The 14712-nt window shown below is 33.1% G+C and overlaps 2 protein-coding genes across 3 annotated transcripts; one reads left to right on the top strand and one right to left on the bottom strand.

The window, feature by feature from the left end:
• The first annotated feature begins 6113 nt into the window (after positions 1-6113).
• Positions 6114-7796, top strand: LOC140972892 (transcription factor TCP15-like). The gene has a single exon (XM_073435360.1). It carries the CDS (start codon positions 6442-6444, stop codon positions 7609-7611), a length of 1170 nt encoding a protein of 389 aa, XP_073291461.1. The 5' UTR covers positions 6114-6441; the 3' UTR covers positions 7612-7796.
• A 4640-nt stretch (positions 7797-12436) lies between these two features.
• Positions 12437-14411, bottom strand: LOC140972891 (HVA22-like protein a). 2 transcript variants are annotated; one of them, XM_073435358.1, is made up of 5 exons: positions 14179-14411; positions 13854-13880; positions 13575-13697; positions 12844-13090; positions 12437-12746 (listed from the first exon to the last, which is right to left on the bottom strand). In XM_073435358.1, the coding sequence occupies exons 1-5, from the start codon at positions 14241-14243 to the stop codon at positions 12666-12668; spliced, it is 543 nt and encodes a 180-aa protein (XP_073291459.1). In that variant the 5' UTR covers positions 14244-14411; the 3' UTR covers positions 12437-12665. The 2 variants fall into 2 exon arrangements, with proteins under 2 accessions (XP_073291459.1, XP_073291460.1); XM_073435359.1 differs by lacking the exon at positions 13854-13880.
• Positions 14412-14712: the final 301 nt, after the last annotated feature.

The following is a 14712-nucleotide window of genomic DNA, read 5'->3' as shown; positions in this document are numbered from 1 at the left end:
ATACGAGTGAATATTTGGAAAAATTACGTTCAAAATCAACAATTATTATTAATTTTCCTTTTGAAGAATAAATTTTCTGATAGGCCAAAAAAAAAAGGGATGAATGAAAGAGCGAAAAAAAAAAAAATTGATTTTTTTTTTTGAGATGCGATCGAGGCCTTCACTGGACCGGCTATTCGCGAGCCTAATATTTAGCTGGATTTTAGGGATCTGTGGGCCTCGTTCAAAGTTGGGTTATGGGCCTTGCTACTGAATTCCAATAGTCCGGAATTATGAAGGGCTTTTTAATATATATAAAAAGAAGGTTATATTGCTAATAAATACGCTCATTTGAAATTCTTCTCCTAATTTATTTTTTCTCAAATCGAAATCTTTCTATTCAAATGCAACTTTAGAGTACAGTCGAAGAGATGAATTTGAAATTTATGGACTTCAATTATTGTTATATTGTTAACAACTAAATAAAATATCAAATCTTAAATTCATACCCTACTTATTTAAACATTAATTACACAAAGTATAATGAATTTCAAATGAAATCGTTATTGGGTGAATATGAATATATCATATTTAACATGAAACATTATATAAGCATGTAAGAATTGGATTTAAAATTTATGACGTTGTTTATCTAAAAAACAAAAATATATTTAAAACCAATGGATTTGAAATACATCAATTCAAGTGCAACTTTATATTAAATCATATAGATGTATTTGTTAGATAAAAATCCACTTCTAGTGACAATCATAAAATTGCTTATATTTTTCTAAAGAAACATTGCAGGATAAGCGGTAGAATAAAAACTTATCAATCTAGTGTGTAATTCAATCTATTTAACTAACAAATAGGTGTATAGTGAGACAGTCTCAAATATTTATATCAGTGAGATGGGTCGATCCGATCTATATCTGTAGTGAAAAAAATATTTTTGACATAAAAATATTAATTTTTCATAGATCGGGTAAGATCAGAGCCCACTTACATTGCATTTGTTGAATTAAAGTATAGTTCGTTATCATATTCATTCTTCAAGTATACCCAACTTGCTATTCAAAAAATCCATCACTGTCGAATATCATTGGCACTGCATATATAACTTATGGAGATTAACTTGATCCTACATATATAATCGAAGTCTGATTTTCAAGATTATCCGACTCGACGAACCGATGACATATCGTTTATCGTATATCGAATCCGATAATATATATCAAAGATTTGAATATCCTTTGGCATACTTATATTTGATTTTATTATAAATAATTAATGTGTGTGGATGATCGTACAATAACAATATTGATGATTTTAATACATGAAAAAAAAAAAAACAATGTTTTGAGCTGTCATCTTCACGAAAAGAGGGGCAAAGCTTGTGGTCTCAAAAGGAGCAGCATTGTCAACAGATCCACTAAAGCCATCACATGGGAACAGAAACTTATCTATTTTGGTTACATGTATGTCTAACTGCAATTTTTTAAATTTCTTTGTTGGTGTGTGTATATATATATATTAGGTTTATTGTGCGATGAATTAGATATGTGAGACGAGTCAATTCTATCCATGTTTATAATGATAAGTAATATTTNTTGTTGAATGAGAAATCTAACTGAATGAACAGTAATGTATTTACATTTCATTCACTTGACACATATATTTAATATAACATGTGCCGGTCAACATTCCTGATCAGTCTCGATAATTAATTTATCCAGCTTCAAGTTAGCAGTTACTGATAATAAAGTTTGTTGTTTATGATCTATAAATTCTGACCAGTTGGGTAACTAAATATTTTCATTATCATGCAAAGTCGTATTTTTTGGTATTGTATGATTGTTTTTATAAGATTTTGTTACTTAATATTGTCAAATTTCAATATTAAACTATTATCTTTGTTTTTTTTTTCTTAAATAATTTTAGTTTTTTTTCTGACATAACGCTGATTTGATAATTATGATAGTTTCGTCGATGCATATGTTAAAGATTCGGACAATCGGGCGGGTTAGCTAACTACGATGGAAAATAAATGAAATTTCATGGGACCTCATTTAACTATTTCAAATTTAAGAATACAGTGGTATTAACAAAGGTTTATAACATAAAAAATTGGATTAATTAATTAATACATATTCATTGAAGTCGTTCGGCGTAACATCGACCACAAGTAGATTCTATGTTATTCAATTGGTATAGCTGTGACTTTTCAATTGGTACGGGCTCTCACAACACACAAATGAACGGTAGATAAGTCGACATGATGAATTTCACCTGGTATGACATCTCCTTTTTCAATGTAACATTCTAATATATACTATTTCCAAAATTATACATATATGTTGGATCGGACGGAGTGTTTGTCATTTTATTAAAAGTTATAGCTTGTGGTAATAATGCAAGTCAAATATTTTAAACCGTACAACAACTTAAGCGACATGGTTCGATCGCTCTACCTAGCAGAGACGATTATTGCACATCAACAATCTCCCTCCCAATAATTGCACTCATTGTAATTAATGGAAATCGAAATCATGACCTTGACTATGCTACCAATTGTAAGAATGAACGTTTGTCGCTTTATCAAATGTTATAGATGGTGGTAATGATACAACTCAAATATTTTAAATTGTACAATAGTCCAAACGACATTGTTGGATCAGAGATAATTATTGAACCATATTAATATATAAGATATATCTATGTATGTATAATAATGAGCACCGACAAACATTTCTATATATGTGTGTGTGTGTGATGAGCACCGACAAACATTTCTGCACCGATTTACTTGAGATCCTTATAAATTTTTTCTCAAATTATTAATTATTTATGTGCTAGAACTCCTCTTTCAATGTACCATCACTATGATTTTTATTTAAATGTATTGTGGCTACTATTATACACACACACACACACACACANGTAATAATGAATGAATAAAATATATATATATATATGCCATTCTAAATTCCAAGTGGTAGATGCATATATGCCAGTCTAGCAGCCATACCATTTTTATCCTAAATCTCAACAAAAGACATGTCCGGTTAAATTAAATATGTTGGCTGATCCGACCAAATTTAAAAAAAAAAATATGATCAAGACTCGATTTCAATAATATTGAAATGTAAACTGTTCTTTAACTTTAAAATACTACTAAATTTTTTTCCAAAACCCTTGACTTTGGCCGAATTGTACTTACATATCTATAAATATTTTGCACAATTTAAAAATAAACCAACAAATGTTATTATTTGAAAATCCAAAAGAATGCAATTCAAAACGTGAAATCGTAAATCATTCAACCAATCTAAAACTAGTATTTTTCAAAATAAAACATAAACTCTTAAATCTCTCAAAACCACTCAAAACATCATATGTCATAAAATTTTTAAAATAAACTTAAATCATAAACGTAATTTTGTGGAAAACTAGCGACGGTCATCGGGTTGTGTGCACATTTAGTCCAGCTAGTTCAACCATCAAGTTCTCCATCAATATCACGCTCACCTGCATCGATCACACCTAGTGAGTCTATCGACTTAGCAAACCTTAATCATGATAGCAAGTAATACATATACATTCACAAGCAAAAATGAAAATACTTTTCATGAACGTAAACTTTGAACATTTTTCTTTTCATCATATATATATACTTATTCCTTTTCATCATATACGTATATGTTTATCTTGTTACGGTGCAAGCTTAGGCCCATTAACCTAGTATATTAGACCCATTAAGCACATTGGATAATATTTAAAATATTTTGCTTAAGAAAATTTGTGAAAATATTAGCCGAGTTCTCAAAAGGTCCTTATTTTTATCGAAAATCGATTACGGATTTAAAATACAACTCGGCGTATAAAAACATCTCATTTTCGAAAATACCTATTAAAATATACCATATATTAAATAATTAAAAATAATCATTTAATAAATATATTTTCTCTTATATGGTCTCGGATCTCCGTTCCTCGGTCGCGTCTCGAATAACATTTAAAAACACAATTTTATGCATTCTAGTAGAAAACTACATTTTAAACATATAAACATGCATACCATAATCAATTCATGCAATTAAAATAATTTATTTAAAATAAATAAAAAATTTGATAACTCACGTGGTTCATGTGGACCTTCAAATTTTTGGGACGTTACAAATATAATTGAACAAAATTATAAATATATAAAATTTTGACTTATAAAATTTTAACGGTGATGAACTATATATTAAGTGCACATAAAAACAAGGTTTGATAAATTCATTTGGAGATGTTATCTATACGGAGAAAACATGAAATTCTAATTTTTTCAAATGAGAATATTCATTCATAGATATCATTTAAATTTTAATGGCTCTCTTGTAAATGGAATAATGGTTAATTGCTAAGAGCAATGATTAAGAATGTAAAGGCAACAAAAAGAATGTTTAGTTATTGATTATAAATAAATGATTAATGCTAAATAAATGGCCAAAAAGCAAAGGAAATCATTACTTGAATGGAGGAGGCCACCATTTCTCAACCCCCTTACCAACAAAACAACTTTTTTCTATATTTCTTTTGGGAAAATAAAAAATTAATGTCTGAAATTTTATCTTTCACGTGGATTATTTGTAGTATAAGCAGTAATCATATCACGCTATGCACATTATATTTCACTTTATATATATAATTACTTCTATTAATAATTACCATGATATTAATTAAGAATTTTGTGGGTTGTACTTGTAAGTTGAAGACATAATATATAATATTTTACAGCGTAAGACCAGGAAAATTACTCGATTATATCTATCTATCGTTATATATTTTACCTCGTACGACATTTGCTCCCTAAGATTTCAACACGCAATCTAGTTGATGGATTAAAACGGGGAGAAGGACAAATTCAAATACTCTATTCAAGGGATAAAAAAATTAATTTATTTTTAGTAGTACTAAAGTAAATAAAAGATATATCATTTTAAATTAAAGTAGAAATAAACTTCGTTGTACATAATTCCAAAAAATGGATTTAAAAATCTGATAAAACTTTAAAATCTGATTTATTATTTTCAGACATATTACAATAACAAACAACCCATGTCAAATCGCAACAGAAGANGAGACGGTCTCACGAATTTTTATCTGTGAGACGGATCAATCATACCTATATTCACAATAAAAAGTAATATCCTTAACATAAAAAATAATATTTTTTCATAGATGACTCAAATAAGAGATCTGTCTCACAAAATATGACCCGTGAAACCGTCTCACACAAGTTTTTGCCTATATATAAATTGGAGAACCGAGTTGTTAGCATTAATTAAGTTATGGATTAAAACAGGTATATCTTCATTAATAAAAATGATCACGTCGAGCACTTATCTTTCATATTTTAATGTAAATCGAAATTACGTATTGATGATCCAAATGTAGAGAACAGTTGAGACGTAGAGTCGAAAAATCCTTGATAATGGATGCAATAACTTAACCAGTATCATGACTACATTAATAACACTTTTATTAATTAATTGGTGAACAACATATGGAGTCTTAAGTAATGAGTACTAAGAGTGTCTATATATGTATATATATACACTAATTTGAGCTCACTCCTCCATTAATTTGACTTGAGGAAGGGTCCCACATTGGACACCATTGTCTTTAAGCTGGATTGAATGATAAAAAGAGCACCTCACGTGGAGTCTTAACCAAAGGCCTCTGTCCAAAACCACAATAAAAAAAGAAAGAAAACAATCATCCCACATAATTCCCTTAAATAATATAATATATATTAATTTAATAACTAGAAGAATCATCACAAATTTTCTTTATCATCTTTTTAGTGCATTGCAACAAAGGGATTTTTGTCAAAAAGATATGAAAAAGAAAGGGGGGGAAAGAGAAGTTGAGAGAATCCAATCAATGCAAAACCTATATTGTACAAGCTATAAAATTAAAATTATAATATTCATATGCAACATTTTAAAAACCATACAATTAAAATAAAAAATATATTTTTTATTTTTCCACATCTCCTGGCACATATAGAACCCAACAAAAGCATTTTTTTTATTATTTATATAAAAAAAATTAGCTTTTTAAAGCTCACCCCATATAATTCCCACTCATTATCTTTGTATGCTTAAAGCTTCTTCTCCTTTTGCCTTATCCTCTCTATCTTCCTCTCTCTTTGTTGAACCAAAAACACATAGATTGTGATAGAAATTCCAAACACAGAGAAATTTTACAGAGGGAAACTACATATAATTCTTCTTCCCCATTTTGTGATTTTTGGTTTCCGAAAATAAAATATACTTATATTAATTGATTTAAAAGTATATTTCCATATATAATATAGGAGAGATCTTGCTTTTAATAAAGGATAGAGGATAAAGATTAGATTTTTGAAGCAGTGGGGTTTGATTTTCTTGAAGTTGTATCTCTAATGCGATCATGGAGGGAGGCGATGATCATCTACACCACCACCACAACCGCCATAACTTCCCTTTTCAGTTACTTGAGAAGAAAGAAGATGACACCGCCGCCGGCTGCTCAACCAGCTCCGCCTATCCTTCCCTCGCCATCTCCACCGATGTCATCTCAAACCCTAGCTCCACCACCCCACGATCAACTACACCATCCTCAAGTCTCCAAATCGCTGCCGCGGAACCGTCCAAGAAGCCACCCCCCAAAAGAACGTCGACCAAAGATCGCCACACCAAAGTCGACGGCCGTGGGCGGCGCATCCGGATGCCGGCTTTATGTGCTGCTAGGGTTTTCCAGCTCACTCGAGAGCTGGGCCACAAGTCCGATGGTGAAACCATTGAGTGGCTGCTACAACAGGCGGAACCGGCAGTCATCGCCGCCACGGGGACCGGCACGATTCCCGCGAACTTTACTTCGCTTAATATCTCTCTACGTAGCTCGGGTTCAAGCATGTCTGTGCCTTCTCAGTTGAGATCTGCGTATCTTAACCAGAATTACAATCTTCAGCAACGCCGTGGGATATTTCCAGGCATTGGGTTGTCGCCGGAGAGTTCTTCCACGACTCTGCTGAATTTTCAGGCGGGGAACATGAACCCTAGTTTGATGCAGACGAAGCAAGAAATGCGTGAGAGCAATTCCATGGATTTAACGGCGGAGACAGCAGAGGAAGGTCTACGGGCGCGGAAGCGAAGGGCGGAGCAGCACGAATTATTGCATAATCCACAGCACCACCAGATTGGAAACTATTTGCTGCAGTCAAGTACAGGGACGATTCCTGCGAGCCACTCTTCAATTCCGGCGAACTTTTGGATGAGTGGAGATCCAATTTGGACGTTTCCACAGGTTAACATCAATAACAGCGCTGCCGCCGCGGCCGCTTTGTACAGAGGAAATATGTCTAGTGGGCTACATTTCATGAATTTCACAACGCCGGTGGCGCTGATGCCTAGCCAGCAGTTAGGTGGAGGTGGAGGAGGAGGTGGTGGTAATGGTTTGGGTGATGGTCAATTAGGTGGCCTTCTTGCTGGGCTTAATCCCTATCGAAGTGGCGGCGGATCAGGGGTGTCGGAATCTCCTTCGGCTGGATCTCACGGCGGCGGCAATGATCGGCACGACGGAACGAGCCACCATTCTTGAATGATTACAAATCTGCCGCCAACTCGGTGTTGTTCAATTTGTTGTGTAAATCACACACGTGAGGCTTGATTATGTAGTTTTAATTTTTTTTCCTTGTTTTTATTATATATATATTTTTCCTATTCTTTATGAGCTCCTAATTTTTGTGTGATTAATGTGATGAATTTAGAGTTTGAAAATATTTTATTTTGACATTGGAATTTTGGATTTGGTTTTGTGATAGACCACATTTGATTCTCTTTTTTAATTTATATTGTCACACGATATTTGATTAATGCAATTATTGTTTTCAGATAACTCTTTGTTATGATTCTTGGTTATATTTTACGTAGCTTATTTTTGCATAATCTTTGAGCATATTATAAAATAATGGTCATTTCTTCTCTTCTAATTGAATGTTCTTTTTTCCAAATTTGTTTTTCTAAACCGTGAGGCATTTCAAGCTCTTGACTATTGGATGGGATTATCACTCACACGTGAATAAAATTCCATGTAAGTTTGTGATGGATATAGATTCTTATTGCATAAGTGGGATTTCATATTTTAGATGTCATTTGATTCCTCCAAATTCTATCTTTTTACTCATATATCTTGAAGAACAAAATGATTTTTTTAATTTATTATGAGTTAATTTTGTTAGAAATATTATATTTTACTAAAAATATGAATCAGATCAATTAGTCTCAAGATATTAAGAGAACTAAACCAAAAAGATATTGATTCAACGCTTTGAAGTACCAAAGATTTCAACATATATGGTATCTTGATTTCACTTTTGTGAACCATGTAACTTGTTGTGTTAAAAAATATAAGTGGCCCACCTTTATATTTTACTACTTTGGGAAATAAATAAAACCATATATATAATAACGTAAGTTAAAGGGAATTGTTAAATATATATGATACTCTCTACCCAATGAAAATATGGGCAAGTGTCTTTGATTGTGGTGGGCCGGGTAATTGGGCTTAGTGGGGACCCATATCTGAACAGATGCAGGAGTTCTCAGGTGGTGAGGCCCACATGCTGGAGATTGGCTTAACCATTCAGTACAATTGAATGAGCAACAGATGGATTACTTATGTACATCAGAAGTAGGCATCGCTGGCGCCATGAGGATCGGTGGTGGGTTTAGTCTGGCCCACGGATGTATCTAATCTGGGCCGTTGGAATTATGTGGGCCCATTATTTAATGGGCTCACTGAATGATTAGTTCTTTGTTTTTTTTTAAAAAAAATGTGTAGAATTTGCTATTAAAAAAAAAAAAAAGATGTAGAATCTTCAATAGTTTTGCCAACTTGTGATGTTACGTCGATCCCACTTCACTATCAACTGCTAATTTCTTAGGGTTTTAAAATTCAAATACTTATTAATGATAGTGATCATTAGCAAAGAATTCGATGATCCGATTATCGTTAATAGAATCGTATTCATTTTTTTAGTAATAAGCTAATTAAGATTGTGTTTTTGCACGTTGTAGAATCCCAATTGTTATTTTGTTTAAGAAACAAAATACTTCATTAAACGTCTTTATACTAGTCTAAAACCGTGAAGAGCTAACGTGTGAGATATTACATTAACAGAATACTTACAATGTCGAGTTTGGAATCTTGAAAGACTTTGATCCAAGATGTCGAATAGAGGTCACTTAAGATTATGAGATTGCAAGGATATATTAGATTTTGAATATTCAATTTTCCTTGTTTTTGTTTCTTCTTTACAGAATTGATTTGTATCGAACCATTCCACCTTTATTTTTCTTTTTCCCGAGTACTAATAACATATTTTTACACCAAAACTTCCAACTGGTGTTGGGGTGTCAAATTTAGGTTCGATAATAAAAGTGAGCACTAAATCTCATAAAAATTGTCGCATAGCATAGTAGAGGCAATTGATACCCACACGTGGCCAATAATTTCTCATTACAAATTCCATTTGATTTTCCAAAAATAGCAACCAATTAAAAAAAACTCAAAAACTCTAGTTCTTTTCCTCTCAAGTTAACAATCGTACAACCAAGTATTTAATTATTTTTTGAGGGTAAAACCTTGTAAACTTTATCAAGAATGAGTGAGATAGTCGGTTACTATATTAACCAATCAAAATGAAAAGTTCCCTGACTCCCATACAAAGGAGATAGGGAAGAAATAGTAAAAATTGCAAGTAAGTGAGCAATAGCATTCGCCGATCTGCTTTTGTAGTTAAGGTGTAAGCCTCGGGTGTATCCAATAAAGTTTAGAACTTCAATGGCAATTGCTCCAATGTAGCTGAAGACCACTTCTGGGTTGACGACTGCTTGCACCGTCAGAAAGGAATATGTGTTTACTACCATTTGATATATATACACACATATGTGCATTGTGTTAGTGGAATGTCAAACATAAAAACGCACAAATGTGTACGTATAACCAACCTTAGTCGTGGTAGTGCAAGATCATTGGTTTATGAGTGCTTGAATTTGTCATCAGGTTAGCAAGAAAATGCTCATGGATTGAAACCAATTCACACAACAAATCGGTCCTAATTTATGAAATCCTCTGAGCTTAACATAGCATGAGTGACAACATGCTAAACAAAACCCGGCCCAGTCTCGAAATTTTTAATCTAAAGAAAAATTAGTCCACGAGACCATATAGATTCCTATAGAAACTACTTCTCTGTCTATATTTTACGTTAATGTAAGATTTAGTCATCGATAGCTGGTGTTTAAATGGTTCGACGGCAAGTTAATCATGTCCAATATGTGACAAACTTGAGGCAGCATATAATGTGTGAGCAAATCTTCCCCTAAGTAGTGAACATAAACAAGATTTGCTGAATTTTGGGTTTAAAAAGTGTCTACAAATATAAAATTTGATGATTTTGGTTATGATTAATGTTTCTTACACTCAAAAGGCCCACCGCTGATATTGACGTCTCTCCAGCTACGTCCAATTATTGTACTAGAATATGAAATTTATTGGGAGAGTTGAACTTGCCTTTTATTTTGGAAATTTAAATTAAATTAATATAAGCTTAATGTACAGTGTACGACATGCATTATATTGTGTCTGTCACAGCTAGCTTTGATGCTACTTGGGCTGAAGGAGAGGAAGGAAAATGGGAATTTGGAAAACATTTTTTATTTTTAACAAATCGAAAAAAAAATTATTTGTTTTATTTTTGATCTTGAGGTGAAGTCGACAAGTCCAATAAATTAGACCAGTCGATTTTGGCCCAAGAAGCCGATGCTCGAAAATCTCATCTAGCATGGAGGCCCTTAAAGCTAAGATTGAACGTCGTCGTATGGTTCGAAGATCATATGTCCAAAACAAGGGATCGGTGCTCAGAGCTCGCCCAAAGGAGTCTAAGGGTTGATATCCTTTAAAGAGATCGGGTGTATATCTCAAGTCAACAAAAGATCTTACTAAAAACGGTGACGTGTCAATTTGGGAAAGAGAGCCAATGTACTTCCTATGTTTGTAATATAAATGGGATCTCCATTGATCCGTGGCTATGTAAATTGTTTGAATCATGTGAGGGTTACGTCAATCTTCGACACGAATAACTAATGATTCTTAAAAAAGACTTGTCCATGGGTTTCGAAATCGGCTATTTGGCCGAATCCAAGGCGGGCGATCTTCTGGCCGAGGACAAAATGAATTAATGTTCTTGCGTAGAGGTATCTGTTACAGCGCTTACACAAATCAACGAGGGCTTAGTTCTCAATCTAGGGAGTTGACCCCAAATTTGACCATGATTAGTACGAAGCTACCCTTTTAAATACCAAGTTTGGTTTCTGGTCTAAGGGTAACGTATCTCATATTAATATTCACTATACATTTTTTTATAATTTGTCTCGAGTGTCGGAGGAGATATACCGGAACACACCTCTGTCCCTTTGTTAATGCTCATTCTTTGATTTGAGGGAGCAAAGTCATCCAAATTTGGTGCATCTGGTTCATTAAATCGACATCATCCATTTCCCACGATGGTTATTCAAAGATAATAATCCATATTTTTCCCCGAGCATCAATTTTTCTCGTTGATCGATCAGACCCAGATAAGTAAGAAAGTAAATTCGTGAAACGGGTAGAAGTAATGGGGATTTAATGGAAATGGTTGGATTTTAAGAATTTTTTTCCTTATTTTTAATCGAAATATTTACTCCTACGTTTTAAAATCTATGTTAATTGATTTGAATGTAATATAATTGTTAAAATGTAATATAAATTTTACTTTAGCATTTAAAATAAAATTTGGGCTGATCGTAAGCATATCGTTAGTAACATAAAATGTTTGAAAATATATGGTAAAAAGTACTAATAAACGCGACTCGGATGTTTGCGTAAAAATTTATTTAACTTATCTAGACAGCAATATAATTATCTAAAATTGATTTATTTTTTTAAAAAAAAACTTAAAATTAACATTACTCTAATAAAACGGATTTTAACAAAAAAAATTTTAATTGAAAAAAACATTAATCTAATAAAACAGTTTTTAGCATATTTTTACTGGAATCGTTTTTAAATAATTTTTCGAAAATGAATTTCTGAAAGGCATTTCGGAGAAAAAAATTACGAATTTTCCACCGAACTTTTTTTTAAAAAAAAAAAAAAATTGGAGAAATGGGTTCTTGTGGTTAGAATTTTTCTTTCGGGAAATTTTAGGAATAACCTCGTTCAAACTTATTTCTTCGAAAAACAACTCTCCCAAAGATTATTCTCGTAATATATTTTTTTTCTCGAATTCGAAACTTTTTTAAGTTAGAATTCCCATTCTTGGGATTCTTGAAGTTGACCAAAAAACTCACTCGCCGGTACTACTTTTGCACAAAGAACATCAAAATCACAACATAATTATGGCAACTTTCAATTTTCGTTAGGATAGAGCATGCACATTGATTAGATTATCAAACACAAGGATATTAGAAAAGAGATCTTCCAGTCAACCACAACATAAGAAAACTGGAGTGTCTAGAAAACACACACACGGACATGGTCCGATGCTACCAGGCCATGTTTCACTAGGTAACCATATACAATACAAGTAGAACACTGAAACTCAACCACGATCAGTACCTGTCATACTCGTACCTGTAGTTGTCGTCGTACAAAGTGTAATGGCTGCTCTTAGACGTAGTTTCTCTATTAGCCTGTATAAAACAAATATAGATCAAACATAAATCAGAGAAGACTCTTGCAAAGAAAAACACGTAGCTACTCATAGCTTGTGGAAATTTTCACATGTACCCGATGGATCATCTTCTCAAATGCGTCCGGACCATTTTCCTCGATATATTTCTCTGCTGCGGTGAGTATGTCATCTGGCTTGTTAAACACGTCCTTCTTTCGAGGAACATACCATATGTTAACACTCTTTTGCCCGGTAACCAAGTAAGGCCTGACAAAATGCTCGTAGACATATGCGGCTCCACTGAAGTATGGCATAACTAACCAGCAGGTGAATATTAGCTTCGTATAATGCCACAAAGGTATCCTAGGGCACAATGAAATTCGAGACCAAAGTTACATACTTCACATCTGGCAACAGTAAACGAAGAATGTAAAGCTTTGTATGAAGAATAAATCTCATAGGAAATACTTCGCAAGACACTCCATGTTAGTCGACCCGGAACCATTCAGATCTATCACATCTTTCCTCACAGAGAAAAAAATATAAATATCTTTCCTCACAGAGAAAAAAATATAAACATCTGATTTTTCTTTTACATTCACATTCATTTCCATGTGAATATTCTCATTAAGCTCACACTCAACACACAAATTATACTCTTGTTAAGCTTAACCCAAAAAAAAGGCAAGGATATTCAAAAAAACATAAATCCCGTCCTATCCTACATAGTTTCTTTTGAATGTTGGTGGGCAACTTATCCAAGCAAGTACTCCATGTAAAATGTAACCCAAAAATACAAAATTGCGACAAATTCCACTGGCTCAAAAAAAAGGAACACAAACCGTACCATTCAATAAGCTTTGCGAAAGTAAGCTCAAAAAGCGTAATCATGGAGTAAAGCACCCAATAAGTAAGCCACTGCTGATCATCAACAGGCGATTTCGTTTCAATTGCCCTGATTGATGCATATCTGCACACGAACTCAAAAGTAAACATCCATTAACCCAAAACATTCACAATAGAATACACATAAACTAAAAACTTTCCAAACACAAATCAAATATCTTTTTGATAGCAGCATATAGTTGGAACAAGAGGTCACTACCATTCAAATAATCAAACTTACAGAGGATAAACCAGACTAACGACAGGCCTGCAACATAAACAAACAAAAATTTAATAAGAAACCAAATCCTCGCTATAAATTTTTCAAAAGACATAAGCTTTATCATCAAATCATACCCATCTCTTGTCTTAAGTCCTGTACACCACTTTTTTCTAACTTAACATTAGCAAAACCATAAAATATCAGGAATCAATTAATGTAAACCCACAAACACGGCATTAATTCTAAAACAAAAGAAACACCCGCCACATTAAATCAATAGTCCATGAACAGCTCAAAACCCAAATTATGATAGAGAGAAAACCAATATTTAGTGCGGAATTACCCAGCAAGAACGTCGAAATTGCTGGCCAGAACTTTTAGGAAGGTTCCGGCTCCAGATCCACCCATATGCGATTAGAAAAAAGATTGATTTTTCTTTTTTGGTTTAGTTTTTCTCGATCTGTTGGTGGAGTATGCTCAGGGTGTTTCACGAAATCAAGAAATTGAAAGGGCTTTCTTTAATTTAGACGAGTCGGTCAGAAAGAGTATAATACTTCGAAGGCGTGAAGTACAAAGAGTGTGAAGGGAGCGTGCCCTGTAATAAAGAAAAAATAATAATAGCTATCTTTGCCTATGGTCATCCAAAGTCCGAATTAATTAATATTTAATCAATGATCAAATATTTGATCAAATATGATTAAGCACGAGCTCGATCGTTTGAAAATTACAAAGCTCCTGAATACTTCGAGCTCGACTCGTTATAGTTCGTTTATAATGTTTAACGAGTCTGGCTCGAGTTCGACTCGTTAAACAGACTCGTGAGCTCTTTGAGCATTCCTAGTCAAAATATTAACTAATATATAGAAATTTGAAGGAC

The sequence above is a fragment of the Primulina huaijiensis genome, chromosome 3, assembly GCF_012295235.1.
Source record: "Primulina huaijiensis isolate GDHJ02 chromosome 3, ASM1229523v2, whole genome shotgun sequence".
Classification (NCBI taxonomy): Eukaryota; Viridiplantae; Streptophyta; class Magnoliopsida; order Lamiales; family Gesneriaceae; genus Primulina; species Primulina huaijiensis.
Note: the sequence above shows the minus strand (reverse complement) of the source record. Positions and strands in the feature narration are given on the sequence as shown.